The sequence below is a fragment of the Grampus griseus genome (assembly GCF_964374135.1).
Source record: "Grampus griseus genome assembly, chromosome: 8".
Lineage (NCBI taxonomy): Eukaryota > Metazoa > Chordata > Mammalia > Artiodactyla > Delphinidae > Grampus > Grampus griseus.
In genome coordinates, this window is record NC_139002.1 from 70,156,451 (window position 1) to 70,173,480 (window position 17,030).

The 17,030-nt window shown below is 46.3% G+C and overlaps 1 protein-coding gene across 2 annotated transcripts in view; it reads left to right on the plus strand.

Moving 5' to 3' along the window:
- The window catches only part of INSC (INSC spindle orientation adaptor protein), a 125,677-nt gene that overhangs the window by 51,663 nt on the left and 56,984 nt on the right, over window positions 1–17,030 (plus strand). For both annotated transcript variants that reach the window (XM_082660485.1, XM_082660486.1), the window contains 3 exons: window positions 9,750–10,095; window positions 11,078–11,130; window positions 12,265–12,388. In XM_082660485.1, the coding sequence (XP_082516611.1) occupies window positions 9,750–10,095; window positions 11,078–11,130; window positions 12,265–12,388 (523 nt within the window). The remainder of the gene's footprint in view (window positions 1–9,749; window positions 10,096–11,077; window positions 11,131–12,264; window positions 12,389–17,030) is intronic.

Sequence of the window (17,030 nt, forward strand, 5' to 3'; positions counted from 1 at the left end):
AGTTGTAGTTAGCAAGTGGCAGACTAGGATTTAATCCAGGCAATCTAGCTCCAGAGTTCATGCCCTGAGGGGAGCACTGGTACCCAACAGAAGCCACATGATGCCCAGAAGACCCAGTGTCATGCCTGGCTCTGATGCCGGCACAGTGGTACCTAGAAGATACAGCAGTAAGAGAAGAAGCAGCGACTATGACAGTCAGAGATGTCTAGTAGAGATCAGACAGCATGATATTACCTAGAAGGAAAGGCAGCCATGCTGGGTGGACCTGGCAGGACCTGGCAACTAGAATTATACCTAGTGTAAGGCTGCTAAAGGAAGAAGAGATGACAGAATTATCCAATGCTGCCTTGTGGTTGACTGAACCAGTCTTTTTTTTGGGGGGGGGGGAAATATATATATGAGACGAACTCTAGGAACTCCTGGAAATACTTGACACTCTGGTACATCATGTTAGGATGAGAATGAGGTTGGGCTATATTTGTTTATGTCTGTTTATCTCTTAGACAGTGTGAGCTTCCTAAGGGCAAGGGTCACCAGCACAAAGCCTGGCACATGATCAGCATCTGTAGTGTTTCACTGAATTGACCAGGTATTGTTTTAAACCTTATCAAACTGGTTGAGAATATTTTATGTTACAGGCATCATGTGGGGACAGGCCCTTCCTATGGGAGCGCAGACCTCCCTTCAGCTACTTCTCCAAGGCTTAGCTATATATCTCCACACCTCACTGGAAAACCATTTGCCTGAAATTTCTGAGAATTGGGATAATGGTTGCTAAAGGTCCAAGCTCTACCCAACCAGAGCATGGCTTGGTGGAATATAGGAATGTTTGAACAATGCCTTTTACAAAGGTCTCTCTGATTCTGCTGACACCTGCTTTAAGTATTTCTATTTAAAACAAAAAAAGTTTATCATCATGTCTTTTGTGGTATCTAGTTACTTACCCAACCTCAAATTTTAACCACAGGGAAAAAAGTATCACAATGAGCTGACCTATGCTTTTTCTGACATCCAAGCCAAAGACAGAGTCCACGTCTTCTGAAGTAGAGCCCCAGAAGAGAGGAAGGGGTGAGTTCAGGGATTCCAATCCATGTGCCAGGTCAGGGCGCTCATGCTCATCTTGCATGACACTCTGCTAGTTCTGGAAATATTTTCATCTGGCATGGCAAGGCTCACAGTCCGTTTCCCAGGTGGTCTCTGGTTTACTTGATTCAATTAAGTATATAATGACACCTGCTATATGTCAGGCCCTGTGCTGAGTGCTGGTGATGCTGAGATAGATCAGACAGTGCCTGCCTTTGAGAAGATCTCAAAGTCTGGTGGACGAGAGAGACAGGTGGAGAAACCATTTAGTACGGCCGCACATAGTCTATGAAATCAGGCTGCCTACATGGAGTTCTGGCTCTCTTAAGTCATGTAGGTCTTCTGCACCTCTGTATTCTCATCCGTAAAGTGGAGACAATAAGAGTGTTCACTTAATCAGGTTACTGTGAGAATAAAATACTACATGATAATTGTAGAGTCCTGGGGTCCAATAAACATTAGTTGTTATTACTGGTGGATTTTGTCTATTTTCCCTTTCCCTGTGACTTCAGAGCTGCTTTTCATCAATCCTCTATTACTTATTTTTTTGTGGTTTTTTTTTTGCGGTACGCAGGCGCCTCAGTGCTGTGGCCTCTCCCGTTGCGGAGCACAGGCTCCGGACACGCAGGCTCAGTGGCCATGGCTCACGGGCCCAGCCGCTCCGTGGCATGTGGGATCTTCCCGGACCAGGGCACGAACCCGTGTCCCCTGCATCGGCAGGCGGACTCTCAACCACTGAGCCATCAGGGAAGCCCTACTTATTTGTTTTTTAGCTAAACACAATTATATTATTATCCCGATGGTTTAGTTGTAACTAGGGCAGCTTGGGTGCAAAGCAAGCTGGACAAAGTCAGGCTTCATAGGTATATACATGCCTTGAGCATCAGCCCATTTTGCCCTCCACCTGCCGGTGGGCCAGAACCTCCGACGTCCTCTCTTCCCTGGTCAGAGCTGGCCTTGGACCTAAGTGGGATGAGCCACTGAGCGGGGTCAGGAGGAGGCAGGGGCCCATGGGCTTTACTACTCTGCTCATTTATTCTCTGTATGTTTGGTTGCTGCTGGGGGAGAAAGAGGAGGTATCTGTTTAAACAATCTCTGGAAATAGAAGTTATTTTAAGCTCATTCTTAAAAGAAAACCAGATTCTGCTTTCCCCACAGGCGCCCCTTGTCTGTCCTCATCTCTGAGGCTGTCACCCTGGAAGGCAGCTCCTGGAACTGCACGGCCGGGAGTGGGTTTGGCCTGAAAGCAGCAATTACATCTCTGGGGCCTGTGATCCTGGTCCTCCCGCTACCCAGAGCTTTAGGCAGAGCCGGGGCTCATAGCTTTCCTTCATCTTCCTGTTGCTGATAAGCAGCCCCTGAAGTTCTTTCTTGGGAAAATGGCCCTGCATATCTCCCTGTGTTAAGGCATCTTATCTTGCTCTCTGTTCTTCTTCAGGTAGAATAGGAAGCAGTGAAGCATAGCAGTTAAGAGTAGACTCTGGAACCAGAGAGACTAGGGTTTCAATCTCAGTGCTACTGCTTTTTCCCTGGGTGATTTTACTTCTCTGCATCTCAGTTTCCTCATCTGTAAAATGGGAATGATAATAAGACCCAACTCAGATAGTTGTCCTGAGGAGTAGATCAAATAGTTCATGTAAAGCACTTAGCATAGTGCTCAGCACATGGAATGTGCTCACTAAATTCTAGCCTCTATTATAATGATTAGAGGTGCTAAAGTGTTGCTATGGGGAAAGGCAGCAAAGAGGATGAACAGTTTTGAGAATCTCCTTTGTGCTATGCACTGTCCTAGGCCCTTTACGTTCACCATTTAATTTAATCCTTCCATCAACTTACTGTGGAAGGTTCTGTCATTATCTCTGTTTTACAGGTGAAGAAATTGAAGCTCAGAAAGGTTAAGAAACTTACTCAAAAGACGAATGTATGTTGTGAGAGTCAGGATACTGGTTATTCTGGTTGGGGAGTGTCCAGAAGGGGGTGCAAGGGAGGCTTCTGGGATGCTGCTAATATTCTATTTCTTTATCTGGTTCCTGGATACAAGGGTGTGTTGACCTTATGAAAATTCATGGAACTGCAGCTTGATATTATGATTTGTTCACTTTTATATACATATGTTATTTCAATAAAAATCTCAGAAAAAGGAAGAAAAAAAAAAGGCAGCAGCAGTGGCAGCCTGCCTTCAATTACACAGATGACGAACAGCAGAGCCAGCTCTTTCTACCCCTGCGCGCAGACGTGCAAGCCTTGTTGGCCTGGGCCTGCGGAAGCTCCTCTTACGCTCAAGGCCTTTACCTGATAAGCGGTTCTGTCCTGAGGAAGCTCTGGTTCCAGGCCTGTTCAGGCAATTAATGAGGGAGCGGCATCTTCCTGAGCCAGTATGAGGGGCTGAACGCCAGAGGGAGGCCTCCCTGAGGTAGCTAAGCATAGAAGGCACAAGTCCAAGAGGCTGGCCTGGGATTCAGCCCTTGCTGGGCTCTAGGGCGGCTGATGGGGTCGACTGAAGGCAAAGCCAGCTAGGCTTCCACTGTTTCTTCCCCCTAGAGGACAACTTCCATGCCCTAGCCCAACTGCGGACCCTCTGTCCTTCCGCTTCAGGCTCCTTAGCCAGGTTTCTCCCTCCCGTCCACTGGAGCTTTGATGCTCCAAGGCAGAGGTCCCCAAGCCCTGGGCTGTGGACCGGTACTGGTCTGAGGCCTGTTACGAACCGGGCCGCAGAGCAGCAGGTGAGCGGCGAGAGAGTGAAACTTCATCTGCCGCTCGCCATCGCTCGCATTACCGCCCGAACCAGACCCCACACACCGACCCCCGCCACCGGTCCCTAGAGCAATTGTCTTCCACAGAACTGGTCCCTGGTGCCCAAAAGCTTGGGGACCGCTGCTCTAAGTCTTCTTTCTGCAGGCTCACGACACAAAGTCAGAGAGACAGACTGTCTCAGCCCATGCTTCTGGTTGGGGAAGAAGCAAGTGATGTGAGATTCTTTCTGGCGAGTTGGGGTAGAAAACACTCAGGCTTGTCTTCTGGACTCCACCTCCCTGCCGAACCTCATCTTTTTAAAAGAAATTAAAAAAAAATTTTTAAGTAGTTTTGGATTTACAGAAAGTTGCCAAGATAGTGCACGGTGTTTCTATACACCCCATACCCAGTTCCTCTGATTAGTGTCTAATAGCAGGTTGGTACATTGGCTACAACTAAGGAAGCAGCATTGGTGCTTTACTATTAACTAATTTCCAGACTTTATTCAGATTTCACTAGTTTTTCCACGAATGTCTTCTTTTGTTTCAGGATTCCATCCAGGACATCCTGTTACATGTCGTCATCGTCACGTCTCCTTAGTCTCCTCTGGCCTGTGACAGTTTCTCGGTCACCCCTTGCTTTTGATGACCCTGACCGTTTTGATGAGTCCTGGTCAGGTCTTTTGTACAACGTCCCTTGGTTTGGGTCCCCAGTGTTTTTCCTATGATGAGACTGAGTTATGGGTTTCAGGGAAAATGCTGCAGCGGTGAAGTGTCTTCATCACGTAGTATCAGGGGTACATGCTATCAACGTGGCGTATCAGCAGTGAGATTCACTTTGATCTCTTGGTTAAGGTGGTATTTGCCAGGTTTCTCCACTGCAAAGCTACTTCTTTTCTCCACTTAATAGACTCTTTCCTTTGGAATTGAGTGATTAAGTGCAGTCCATGCTCAAGCCCCACCCCACCCCATCCGTTTTTAATCATCGAGTTTCTCTGGCACAAAACCAGTAAACACACAAACTCATCTGAGTATTTACGCAGGTAGAGATACACAAACTCTCACCCAGACGCCCAGACACTGGCGCACAGACAATATAGACAGACATCCGAATGAGTTCATATCCACAAACACGGACACGCATGGGCACAAATGCACAAACATTGGGGAAATCAATAGTTTCGTCATTCCATTTCTCTTACCAGCAGAGTGATAAATCAGCTAGGATTTTAATCAACACAGCTTCTAAAATCCCACTTTCTTTCTAATTTTTAAAGATCTTAAAGAGTAAGAACTGAGTAATGCCTGCGTGTGAGTTGGGGGTGAAGGCGGGTGATGAAAATATGAGTTTGGAATCTAATCAGGCCTCCTGGGATGGGCTTACACCAGAGGCATGTGGTGGCTCTGACTCCCTTTTTCTCTCTACCTGGTTCTTCCACGGCCCTTTCCCACCCAGGCCAGAAGTAAGGGGGTGTGAGTAACTCCCCCATGAGGACCCCAGAGCTCTTCCACAGGGAGACATGCTAAAAGCCCACCCCAGCACCATGGGTTCCCTTTGTGCTGGGTGCTGGCTCCAGCTGCTGTGATTTAGGTAGGAGTCTTTCAACTCCACTGGTCTCTACCCCTGTTGCCCTGCCTGCCACCCTTGGATAGCTTCTTGTGGCTTTCAGCATAAATGCCCAACCCCTACTCTGGCTTCAAAGTTTTTCAAGATCAGGGCTTTCCCCCTTCTCCAGTTCTGCCCTTCACAGCAGCCTCTTTTCCAGAATATATAACTCTAGCCCAACTAACCTACTCATTGTCCTGTTGTCTGCCGCACCCTGGAGGATTCTCCCACTGTCTTCGTGTGTCCGAACCCTACCCAGCTCTAATGCCTCTTTCTACATGAACCGTCCCCTGATCTCCAACTGAAAGGAGTAGCTCCCTTCTTTGAATTCCCAGAAAATCTTTTCTCTAAGGGATGGCACCGACTCAACTCTGCTTAGTTATTTGTGAATGTGTGCTTTAGAAAAGTTTCCTTTGGTTGCAAGCAATGGAAGTTAACTCTTGGCCTTATTTCCCAGTCCCCAAATGATGCTGGAGTTCCTGGTGGAACAACGGAATTTGCCGTCACGAACGTGACCTGCGTCCAACAACTCCAGTCTGTGTAACTCTTGGTTCTAAGCTTCTCAGTTTGGGGAGAGGGAATTGGATTCATGCAGCTTGGTTCAGGAGCCCACCCATGGATTAACCACCAGCTATGGCCAAGGGTGTCTTCACACAGCGCAGACATCTCCCCTGGGGGACCACTCTGTGTTTGGGAGGAGGGGCCTTCCCCAAAGAGGAGAGAAACGCTGAAGTCTAGGTTGCCCCAAGAGGCAGCTAATAGAACTCGTCTTTGCTACTGATGGCAGAAGGAGGGAGAATGATGGGAAGACAAAAACAACAGATGTCCACAGCAAAGTGTTTATGGAGAGAATGAGTCAGTGAGTGAGTGACTAGTTCATTTGTTGCCCCCTAAAAGCCCCTAGGTCAGTTTGCCTCCCTGTTCTGTATCTCTAGAACATGAGGGTCATAGACTTTTCCATCCTCTATATCACCTTTCCAATCATGTTGTCGTGAATGAAAAACGTTGCCTGCCATGTCAGTAAACAAAGGATGTTGCAGCCATCAAGCCACTATAGCCGCCCGCAAAGGTGAGCCCCGAGGGAACTCAGGATGGAGAAAAACGGGCTGCCCGCAGTCAAGCCCTCAGCCTCTGCAGCCACCCTGAGGGGACGCAGGATGGGAAAGCACAGGATACTGGCCCTAGATAGCTAAGGTACATATCAAAGGAATGATTTCAGTGAGCCCAGACTCTTGCATCTTCCCATACACAGTAAAGTGCTAAATTCATTAACCTGAGATGTCTGGTTATCTTTATTTAACAGTAATGTTGTGATGTTCTGACTATTTGGTCTTTGTTGCAAAGACTCCTCTATATCCTGGTTCCTCCTTTACCTTTTTGGAGCAGTCTCTCAGAGCTGTTCTGAGAGGCTGCCTCCCAGACTGGAAGTCCTCAGTTTTGTCCGCCAAATAAAACATAATTCTCAATTTTTAGGTTGTGCATTCTTTTTAGTTGACATTGTTCGTGGGGCACTCCCTGGGGAGGTGGAATGGTGGAGGCATGTGGAGTCTTCTGCAGAGGTATGGCAGTAAATGCCTGCTGCTCTTTCAGATGTGTAGCTGGTATATGTCAGGCGCTGGTAATAAACCAGACACGAGGGATGTCCCTCACAGGACTTGGAGAGTTCAGACAAACATACAAATTGCAATAGAATGTTATTAGTGCTCCGATGGAGGATGCACAGAGAGGTGGGGGTCCTGGGGGGCAGCTGATAAGCTCTGACTGAGGCTCTTCAGAGAAAGTAACACGAGAGCCGGGTATTGCAGGGTTAATAGGAGCTTGCCAGGTAGAGAAGAAGGAAAGGGAATTCTGATCTGAGAGGAATTGTCTGTGCAAGGCCATGGGGGAGACTGTAAAAGAGAGCCACGCTTGAGAAACAGGAAGGTTGAGAGTGCCTGGAGTATAGTGTGTCTATGGTGGGGGTGCTAAGATATGAGGGAAGGTGGAAAAGGGAGATGTGTGGGAAGGGAGGCTGGGGCCAGATCTTGGACACTCCCCATCTAAGCCTCAGGAATTTTAACTTATGGGGGAGTGGTCAGTGGGGGCACACTGAGGACTCATGCAGGGGAGTAACAAGATATATGTATAGAAAGTTCTCCTGCATTGTTCGGGGAATGGGATGCGTTGCTGCCTTGGAGAGCCAATATGGCAGCATCTATAGAATTTCACTCCTACTCCTGGGGGTCTAGGGCATAGAATGAAGATACTGGTTATATAAGGGCATATGTGTTTATAGTGGTCAAGAACTGGAAAAGTGAGTTCCCAGCAGAGGGAAAATGGTTTAATAAATTGTGGTATATCCACAAAGTGATTTTTCATCTATCTATCCATCTATCTATCATCTATTCAAATTCTTTACAAAATATAATAGCTATTTTTCATGACGGGAGAGGGAGAAAGAAAGGATGTTGGTAAGCTTTTATTTTTAACAATTTAAAAAGCTATAAGAAACCACATGCACAATTTGCATAAACAGTATAAGCTTTGTGGTTAAAAATTACATTTAAAAACCTCATAGACAAACAGCTGCATTGTTCAGAAAGTCCTACTCCTCATTAAATAACAGTAAATATGAAGGCGTGATTTTAACCATGATAATTGGAGCATTCCGCTATCGTTTCAGTCCTACTTGATACCTTGGCCCTACTTACCTGGCCTCATCAATGCCTTCTGGGTGCTGGCTGTATTGACTCAGAATAAAAGCCAAATCCTCACCTTGTCCCACACAGCTCCATAGGGTCTGCTCACCTCCACCCTCCACTGCTTTCACCTCAAGTCCTCCATCCCACTCTCTGCCAGGTTAACTCTTGTCTTTCTCACACATCTCAAGGACATTTATGCCTCAGGGCCTTTGCACTTGCTGTTCTCTCTCTCTGAAACAATTTCCCCCCAGATATCTACATGGCTCACTCCCTCATGTCCTTCATGTCTTGGCTCAAAGGTCCCTTCCTCAGTGAGCCTTCTCTGAGCCACTTATTTTACATTGCAATGCCTACTCCCCCTTTCACCCCCACAACTCTCTATCCTTTTTCCCTGTTCTTTTCCTTCAGAGCACTGACCACCTCCAACGTATTGTATGCATTGCTTATTTATTCTGGAAATTACTTTGGAAGTTGACTGTCCTCTCACTTGTTTGTAACCTTTACAAGGGAAATGACTTTTATCTACTTGCTTGCTCTTATAGCCCAGCTTAGAACAGTACTTGGTACATAGTAGGCACTGAATACTGTTTTGTGGAATGAGTGAATGACTAGTGGCAGGTGGAGAATGGCTGGAGGCAGGTAAGATTAGCAACAGAAAGACTAGTTTGAACACTGTTACAAGCCAAGGCGAAGGGACTTGAGCCAGCCTTAAAGGTTAAGTGTGTATGTCGTCTTCTGTCATAATCTTTGAATGATGTTGAAATCTATTGTTTTTTAACTTCTCATTACTGTGTCTTGATTCTTTAGGCAGATCAAAAGCTCCATGAGAGGGGAGGTGTGGCATGTTGATCTCCACTTTTCCCACAGTGTCTGGCACTTATGTGATATTAAATATAATTCATTCAAGCAACGTTCAAAGCTTTGTTAATGATCTGATATTACTATTATTTGATTAAGTGAATTTTAGAGTGAATTTTATTTAACAAAGATCTTAAGATCTAATGGATATTCTCAGCTGTTGTACTAAATAGAGTTAATTTTGTTCCATTACAAAATTAGTATATATGCTTATGAAAGTAAATTTGGAAATTAGAGAAAGGTTGAAAACAAATGAAAAATCTTTTTGTTTCACCACTCATAAAAAACCACTAGCATTTTAATATTTCTTTTAAATATTTTTTCTAGAGATAGCTTTTAAACATAGTTATAATAATCGTGCTTACATTTCTGCATACTGCTTTGCATACTGTGGGTTTATTTTATTAGTGCACACATTTTTCTTTGCTATAAACTTCTGGAAAGCATTATTTTAAATAAGTGCACATTATATAACCATGTAGCTGTACCGTAGCTTACTTGACATAGCTAATATTTGATATTTAAGCTATTTCTATTTTCCTCTTATTGTAAAGATAATCTGCTACTCTGTCAGATTTCATTGCCTGATTTGTCTGGTCATCTGCCCTCAAAACATCTTACTATCTGTAAGATGGACATAATGAGAAATAAGAGGATTAAGGTAAGTGAATGCAAGAAACAGTGATGAGCATATAGTAGGTGTTTAGTAAACACCAGATGGCTTGGAATTGAAACCTTTGGAAATTGTGGAGTGTTAATAGGCTTCATGGCACTGTTCCCCGGCTGCAGGCTGCACCTGATGCAGGTGGATTCGGTCCAGCGCTGGATGGAGGACCTGAAGCTCATGACGGAGTGTGAGTGCATGTGTGTCCTGCAGGCAAAGCCCATCAGCCTGGAGGAGGATGCACAGGGAGACCTCATCCTGGCAGGCGGTTCTGGACCCGGAGACCCCCTGCAGCTGCTGCTCAAGCGGGGCTGGGTCATCAGCACTGAGCTGCGTAGGATCGGGCAGAAGCTGGCCCAGGACCGCTGGGCGCGTGTCCATAGCATGAGCGTGCGACTGACCTGCCACGCCCGCTCCATGGTCAGCGAGTACAGCGCTGTTAGCAGGAGCTCCTCTCAGGAGATGGGCCAGGTGGGTTGCCTGGCATGGGCGTGGGTGGGCACTCGGAATGGGGTTGCCTTTTAGAAGAGTGGGTCTGAATTGTGTAGAGTCCTAACTCTTCTTGTCTCAGGGACCTCTCTCCACTTCCAATGAAGCAGAGAAGACAGTAAGGACCTTTACTGAGTATCTGCTCTGTTCTAGGAATTGTGCTAGATGTTTTTACATACACCTCATTTACCTTGAACAACCTCTGAGGCCAACACAACCACTGAGAGAAAACGTGCAATGGTTAAATACACCCTCTTTAATGCCTGCCTGCTCAAGTGTCAGCTCTGTCTGCTGTGTGACCTTGCCAAGTTACTTAACTTCTCTGTGCCCCAGTTCCATCATCCTAATGAGTATAATAATAGCATTTATTTCATAGATGTGTTGTGAGGGCTGAGTCCTAATTAAATTAAATTAATTAAAAATATTAGCTAGTGTTGTTGTCCTCACTTTATAGGTGAGGTAACAGAAACTCAGAAAGCCTAAGTAACTTGCCCAAAGTTATGCAGTGAATGGTATAAGCCGGATTCAACCTAAGGCTGTGTAATTCCAAAGCCCATGGTTTTGAATCTCCTCCAAGTCCAAAGCAAACCACTGAAAATCCCCCTTTATTTCTCTTTCTTCTGGCATCTCTTTGCACCTTAGTGCTCTACCCTTTTCCTTGCTTCACTTTGCAGACAGTAAACTTCTATTCATTCTTTAAAACCCAGCTCAAATGCCCCTTCCTCTCTGAAGCTTCCCAGATCCCCCAGCATAACTAATTGCTCAGTTTTCTTTTTTTGAGCCCCCAAAGCAACTGATGATGATCTCTTTTGCCATCCATACCACACTGTGTTATAGTTTATGTGCCTGTTTTACAAATTGGCTGATTTGATTCTTCATCTTTATGCCCCAGAGGGTCCAGCTCAGCAGTTGGTCCTCGACCAGTGCTCACTGAATTGAATAAAATTGATCTATTTTTCTGCAGATTGAAAAGCTGCTAATGGAGAAGTGCTCAGAGCTGTCAGCGGTCACTGAGAGGTAAATCTGGCCTCTGGGTGAATCTAGACAGGGTCTGCCAGCCGGTCCTCAGGCAGGGAAAGGGGCTGGCATCTCCTCCCACAGGGACAGTGGGAGTGGGGAGGCCTGGTGGTGGTCTGGGAGTTTCCTTTTGCTGACTTTTATCAGCAACCTTAAAAGACTCCCTTGGGATTTTCTGCTCGCTTTTCAGGCCTGGGAGAATGCAAAAGGCAGAGGAGAGGCCTGGGCATAGGAAGAAAGAGGATTCTTGAGGGTTGGTAACAAGGAAAGAGTTTACCCCAGCTTTGGGAAGCCCCTTGATCTCCAAAGTCAAGACAAGGTGAAAGCAGACACACCTTTACACTCACATACACATTGACGAGGATTTCACAGACATGCACGGATATATAAACATACACTCACACGATCACAGAAACACACTCACAATCTCTTCGTATCTCACATACATAAACACACATACGTCTACACTCAGAAACGTACACACACTCAACCTTGTCTGTATGCACACCTGGGTGCGTGTTGACACCCTCCCTCACCCCTTCCAGCCCCCAGGCCCTAGAAGAAAAACCTGGAACTTGACATTCCTAGGACTGCCATGGGGTCTTTGGCCTTCCGTTGTGAAACATTCTCAGGTCATAGGGCTGGATTTGACCTTGGTCTTCCTGTGTGAGTGGAAAATCCCCAAAGGCTCCTGTCTGCACGCTTTAGGTAGCTATTTCTTAAAGGGTCACAGGCATTGCCATATACCTTTAGAGTGAGCAAGGCATACCTGGCACACCAGCAGCCCTCCTCTATGACTCCCGTCCACCATCCCTAGACCCTGGCCGCAATGATGGCAGGTTCTCCCAGGGAGAAGCCCAGAGGTATGGATTTGACTGCTTTCTGATGGCCTTTCTTCCTGGCAACATGGACTGTTAGCTCCTATTGCAGGCCAGCACTTCTTTGAACACTAGGAAGCCAGGGGACAAGCCAGCCTTGGAATATTCCATCTCTGACTCCCCAGGAGCTGATGTCATTTTCCCAGGCCACTTACATCGCCACCAGGCCTGTTGCAGGCCCGGATCTGTCCCCTAAAATGGCTCTGGGCTGAGTGCCTGCCCCTTACAGTGGCCCACCCAGGGTTTCTTTCTCCAGGTGCCTCCAGGTTGAGAATGAGCACATCCTGAAGTCGATGAAGGCCTGTGTGAGTGAGACCCTGAGCACGCTGGGCCAGCACTTTGGCCAGCTGCTGGAGCTGGCCCTGACCCGGGAGGTGCAGGTCAGTGTGGACTGGGCAGTGGAGGTGGGCAGAGGGACTGGGCCCGGCTCGGGGAAGCTCTAAAGTGGGCTTTCTTGGGGGACATCCTCCTCAGACCACCAAAGCGAACTCCAACACCTGAGAGACAGGACTGTCAGAGCTGAACGGAGCCTTCCTGACCATCTAGCCCAATTCTGCATTTTCAAGATGTGAAAACTAGAGCCCAGAGAGGGCAGATACTGACCTAAGGTCACACAACAAGGCAGTGGCAGGGCCCAGCGTCTCCCAGTTGCACTTTCAGTGTTGCTACCACCACCTTAAATCTTCTCTGTTGAGTTATTGTTCACAGTGCACACAATAGATCCTTATATTCCTGAAAGACTTAGGGCACCTGCTGGGAACAAGTCAATTCTGAATATCCTGGCAATAGAGAAGAATCTAGGAAGGTCAGCTAGTCTAGCCCCTGCCTCTAGGGAAGGTGGTACTTGATTTCAGAAAGAACGAGGGCTTTGGAACCTGACAGATCTACTTTCAAATTGTGGTTTATCATGGGACCTTGGTCAAATTCCTTAATCCATAGCCTCATTTTCCCCATATATAAAGTGAAGACCTTCCCTAGAAGAGAAGTGAGAGGACTAAGCAAACAACGTATGAAAAGTGCTTAGCACTTTTGGATTAAATACATATTATTTCCTTCTCTTGCCTTTTCCTATTTTTAAAAGCCTCCCAGAAAAGCTGATTCCATATGGTTTGCATTAGGAAAGGTATTTGCATGTTATTTATAGTTACAGAAATATTGTGTTACATATTTGCCATTCTTTTCCCACCACCAAATAAGAGCTTTCCACAAATAACAAATCCCTTCCCATATCGGCCTCTCTCCAAACTTGGCCTTTCTATCTATCCCAGAGTTTCCTTTCTCTCTTCCCAATGTGTCTGGCTCGTCTTGTACACAGCACAGGCCCTTCTGACCTGGTTCACTTGCTGGTCAGGGTAGCTGGCCCTGTGCAGCCTCACCCTCCCAACCCAGAAGGGTCTGCGGAGTTCACTCTCCCTGCCCCGAGAGTCTGGGACGAGGGAAGGGAAGGGCCAGGGCTGGGGCCCTGGAGCTGGCACGATGAGCAAATGTTGACAGTCACGCGTACCGGCAGGTGGTGGTTCAAGCTAAGGCCAGTGTCCCAAATGGAAGTCTAGAGGGACCCAGTGGAACATGGGGCCGAAGTGGGTGAAGAAATTGAAGGAGTGATGAGCGAGGGTATTGAAGTTAGCGGTGGGGAGGAGAGGAGCCTGGAGGAAGTTTTGAGCAGGAGCTCAGGTGCCCGCTGATGCTTTTTATGCCATTTTGGTGCCCTCTTGCCTGGCAGTACCAGGTTCACTTAAAAGGGCTTAAAAGAGTTCTGTTGGATTGTAAATGGAAGCCAGCTGGGGTTGGAGGTAGTCCTTAGCTCTTTCCACCAGGGGCAAAGGGTAGCTTGTCTTTTTGATGCTCCAGGTCACAGATTCCTGGGAAAAGCTCCTTGGGCTGTCAGGAGCCGACTTGGGCTTTGTGGACTAGGTATCTGATTTCCTGGGGCACTGCGTCCATTCTGCTTTTTCCTCGTCCTGACCTTGTTTGGTGTGGAATTCCTGACCCGGTGCTTCTACTTCCCTGGCTAAATCCTGCCCCATTTCCAGTCTGGCCACCTGCCTCATTGATGCTCAGCTTGGGAGCTGTTAGATCAGCTGCTTTTCTCTTAGAATTGAGCCCCCCATTGGTCTCCCTCTCCTGGTGGGGGAAGCAGCGTCTGTCCTCCATGCCTCTGCATATTTGTTAGTTTCTTGACAACCCCCCTTCCCTCCCACATGCCCAGTGGTGTCCTCTAAGCCCTCCTTTGGGCTGAGCTTGCTGTGCTCTTAATATTTCTTGGCTGACCTTTAGCATCCTTTTACATTGGAAAGTTTCCATACAAAACAGTGGTGACATAAAGAGATACACTGGCTGAAGGCAGGGTAAGCTGTTCAGTGTTGTGAGCATGTGTTTCCTAAACAGGTAACTCAAATCCTGTTCTCTAGTATATTAGTAATTATACAAGGATCCTACGCTTGGGGTATCTTGACATAAATGAAATTAAGCTTATTTTTTTGCATCAGCATTTCTCTTATGATGTGTTACTGTGTGTTGCAAGTCTTCTAAAAGGTCCTCACACATTCATAGTATTTCTTGTCTGACCTATAGTTTCCATAAACAGGGATTTTGCTTTCTTTTGTCCATGAATATATATCTAGTGACTAGAACAGTACCTGGCATACAGCAGGCATCTAATAAAGATTTATTAATGAATGAATGTTAAGCAGTGTGTTCCAAACTTACCTAGTCACAGATCTTTTTTATTCTTAAAACACCCATTTATTCTGGGATGCTGGTGTTTCAGGAAATGCAATTTGGGAAATGCCTTTTTTGCACTAGGGAGCCATGTAGGCTTTTGAGCAGAGGAACAGTACTCTTTCCATCCGCCCTCCATGCCCACCACAAAAACACAACACATGGTGGAATGGTGCTTACAAGAAGGGCAGTGATAATATAGCACTACTCTGCACTGGTCTGCTCCATCCTGGAATGTTATGTCCAGCTCCAGACCCCAGATGTGTTATTGAGACAATGATTGTGCTCAGAGGAGCTTCCTAGGAGGACGGGGAAGGGCCGAAGATTAAGGTATGTGGGGAATAGCTGGAGGAGCAGGGATGTTTAAGAATGGAAACTCTGCTACCTCCAAAGGGAAGAAGGACCTTGGGCCAGTGAAGTGAATCTATAGGACATTCCATGGAAAAAGGGGTTGGCAAAGCAATAGGGCTGCCCCGCAGTAGAAGGGGCTGCCTTAGGAAATCCCCGTCACTGAGGTGGGAAAGTCATGCCTGGGAGGATATCGGCAGTAGATGGAGGTCGGACTGAGTGACTTGCAAAGTTTCTTCCAATCTTGATAGTGTGTAATTCTATGAATATGGGGTAGTGGATTGAGCATGGCATTTGGAGGCATATCAGGGTTCAAACCCTGAACGAGCTACTTACTGCATCCACAAACTTGGGCAAGTTACTTAATGTCCTGTTTCCTCACCTCTACCTTGGGTTGTTGTTAGCATTAACTAAGACAACACAGGAGTCACTGACACTCTTCTGATTGCATCAGTGGCTTTATTCACTACAGACCTGAGCTACCTTAAGAGACGCTGACAACAAGCTTTGCTAAAAAGAGCCTCCTAATCCGCTAATCACTAATTGTTTATTGAGATAATTTAATTACTTGGTGGGCTTGGAAAGTTAAGGCTTAACTGTTAGGAGCCACCAATGGGAAATTAATGAACATTAAGGATTAAACTTTCTCGGATTAAAGGATTAGCCATGTGGGAGGTAAGAGAAAAAAGCTTGATTTAGAAAAGATGATTTACTTGAAGACGACTTCTAGGGGACTCTCTATTGAATAAATCAACTCTCACCTGTACCTCTGAATCCTCGATTCCGCTTCATGTGGGTAGACTGTATATGCATTCATCCTTTCATGCCATCAATCAATGTTTATTTTCATTTAAAATATCACCTTTATTCTAATAAAACTGGTTAGGGACTGTATCTCTGGCTGTGTGGCTGAAGTGAACTTGTTAAAACTTCATCTCACCCCTAAACTTCCCCTTCCTGTCCCAGACAGAGCTGGTCAACCTCAGGTCTCACCTGGGGCACAAGCACCTATCTGGTGACAGAGGTCAGACCAGAGGGACACGTCCTAAGAGGAAAGAGGCAGCCGCTAAGCTAAACATACTCAGTTCCTTCTTCCAAACTCACTAACTCATCCTTGCCCTCTCGGCAAGGTGACATGGAAGGGTGGGGACTGAGGCCAGCAGAGGTGGTGTGGCTGAAATCTCTCCCTGGTGGAACAGAAGGAGTGGGGACCAAGTATTACTCCTCAGTGTTCACAGTTCTTGTCCTATTATCTTATTGGCCCCATCTATCTGGCTGTGGTCAGGCAGGAGTGTGGCTGGGCCCTTTGGAGGAGGAGGTCACCTGCCTGTGAGGCAGACTTTTCACACCTTCAGGAAGCCATCCCCCCAAATAACAAACTCTACTCCTTTGTGGATCCTTCTGGAATCCCAGTGGGCAAATTAGACTTTGCTCCCAGAAGGCTTGGAAATGACTTAAAATATTACATTCATTAAATTGACTCTAAAGAGATTTTGTAACTAAAGCTCAAAATTTGCTTTCCTGTTCTTTTTCTCATTCTCAGATTTTGCTCAGCTATGTTGTCCAGTATAGGTAATCAGAGGCTGCAATGGGATTAAACAGTAAGATAAAGATAATCCAAACATACTTGCCAGGATGAGAAATATAAAGATGTTCAAAATGTTAAAATGGTCTTCTATCTCATTTTAAAGTTCCCTGGGAGAAAATAAAGCGAAAGAAAGAAAGAAAACCCAAATCTGAATCCCTCTACTCTTAGGAATAATTCAAAGCCCTCGATCCTTAGGTTAATAGAATTCTCTTTAATTTTCTTATTCTCCTCTTAGCCAGGAGGGTCTCATCCCAGTGTGTGTGTGTGGAGTCATGTTTCTTTGGGCAGCTACAGCCCAGGCTGTCTCTCCAGCAATGGGAGGGATTTTTTCAGGGCTTTTCAATTTGTACTGGTCTTTCCCCACG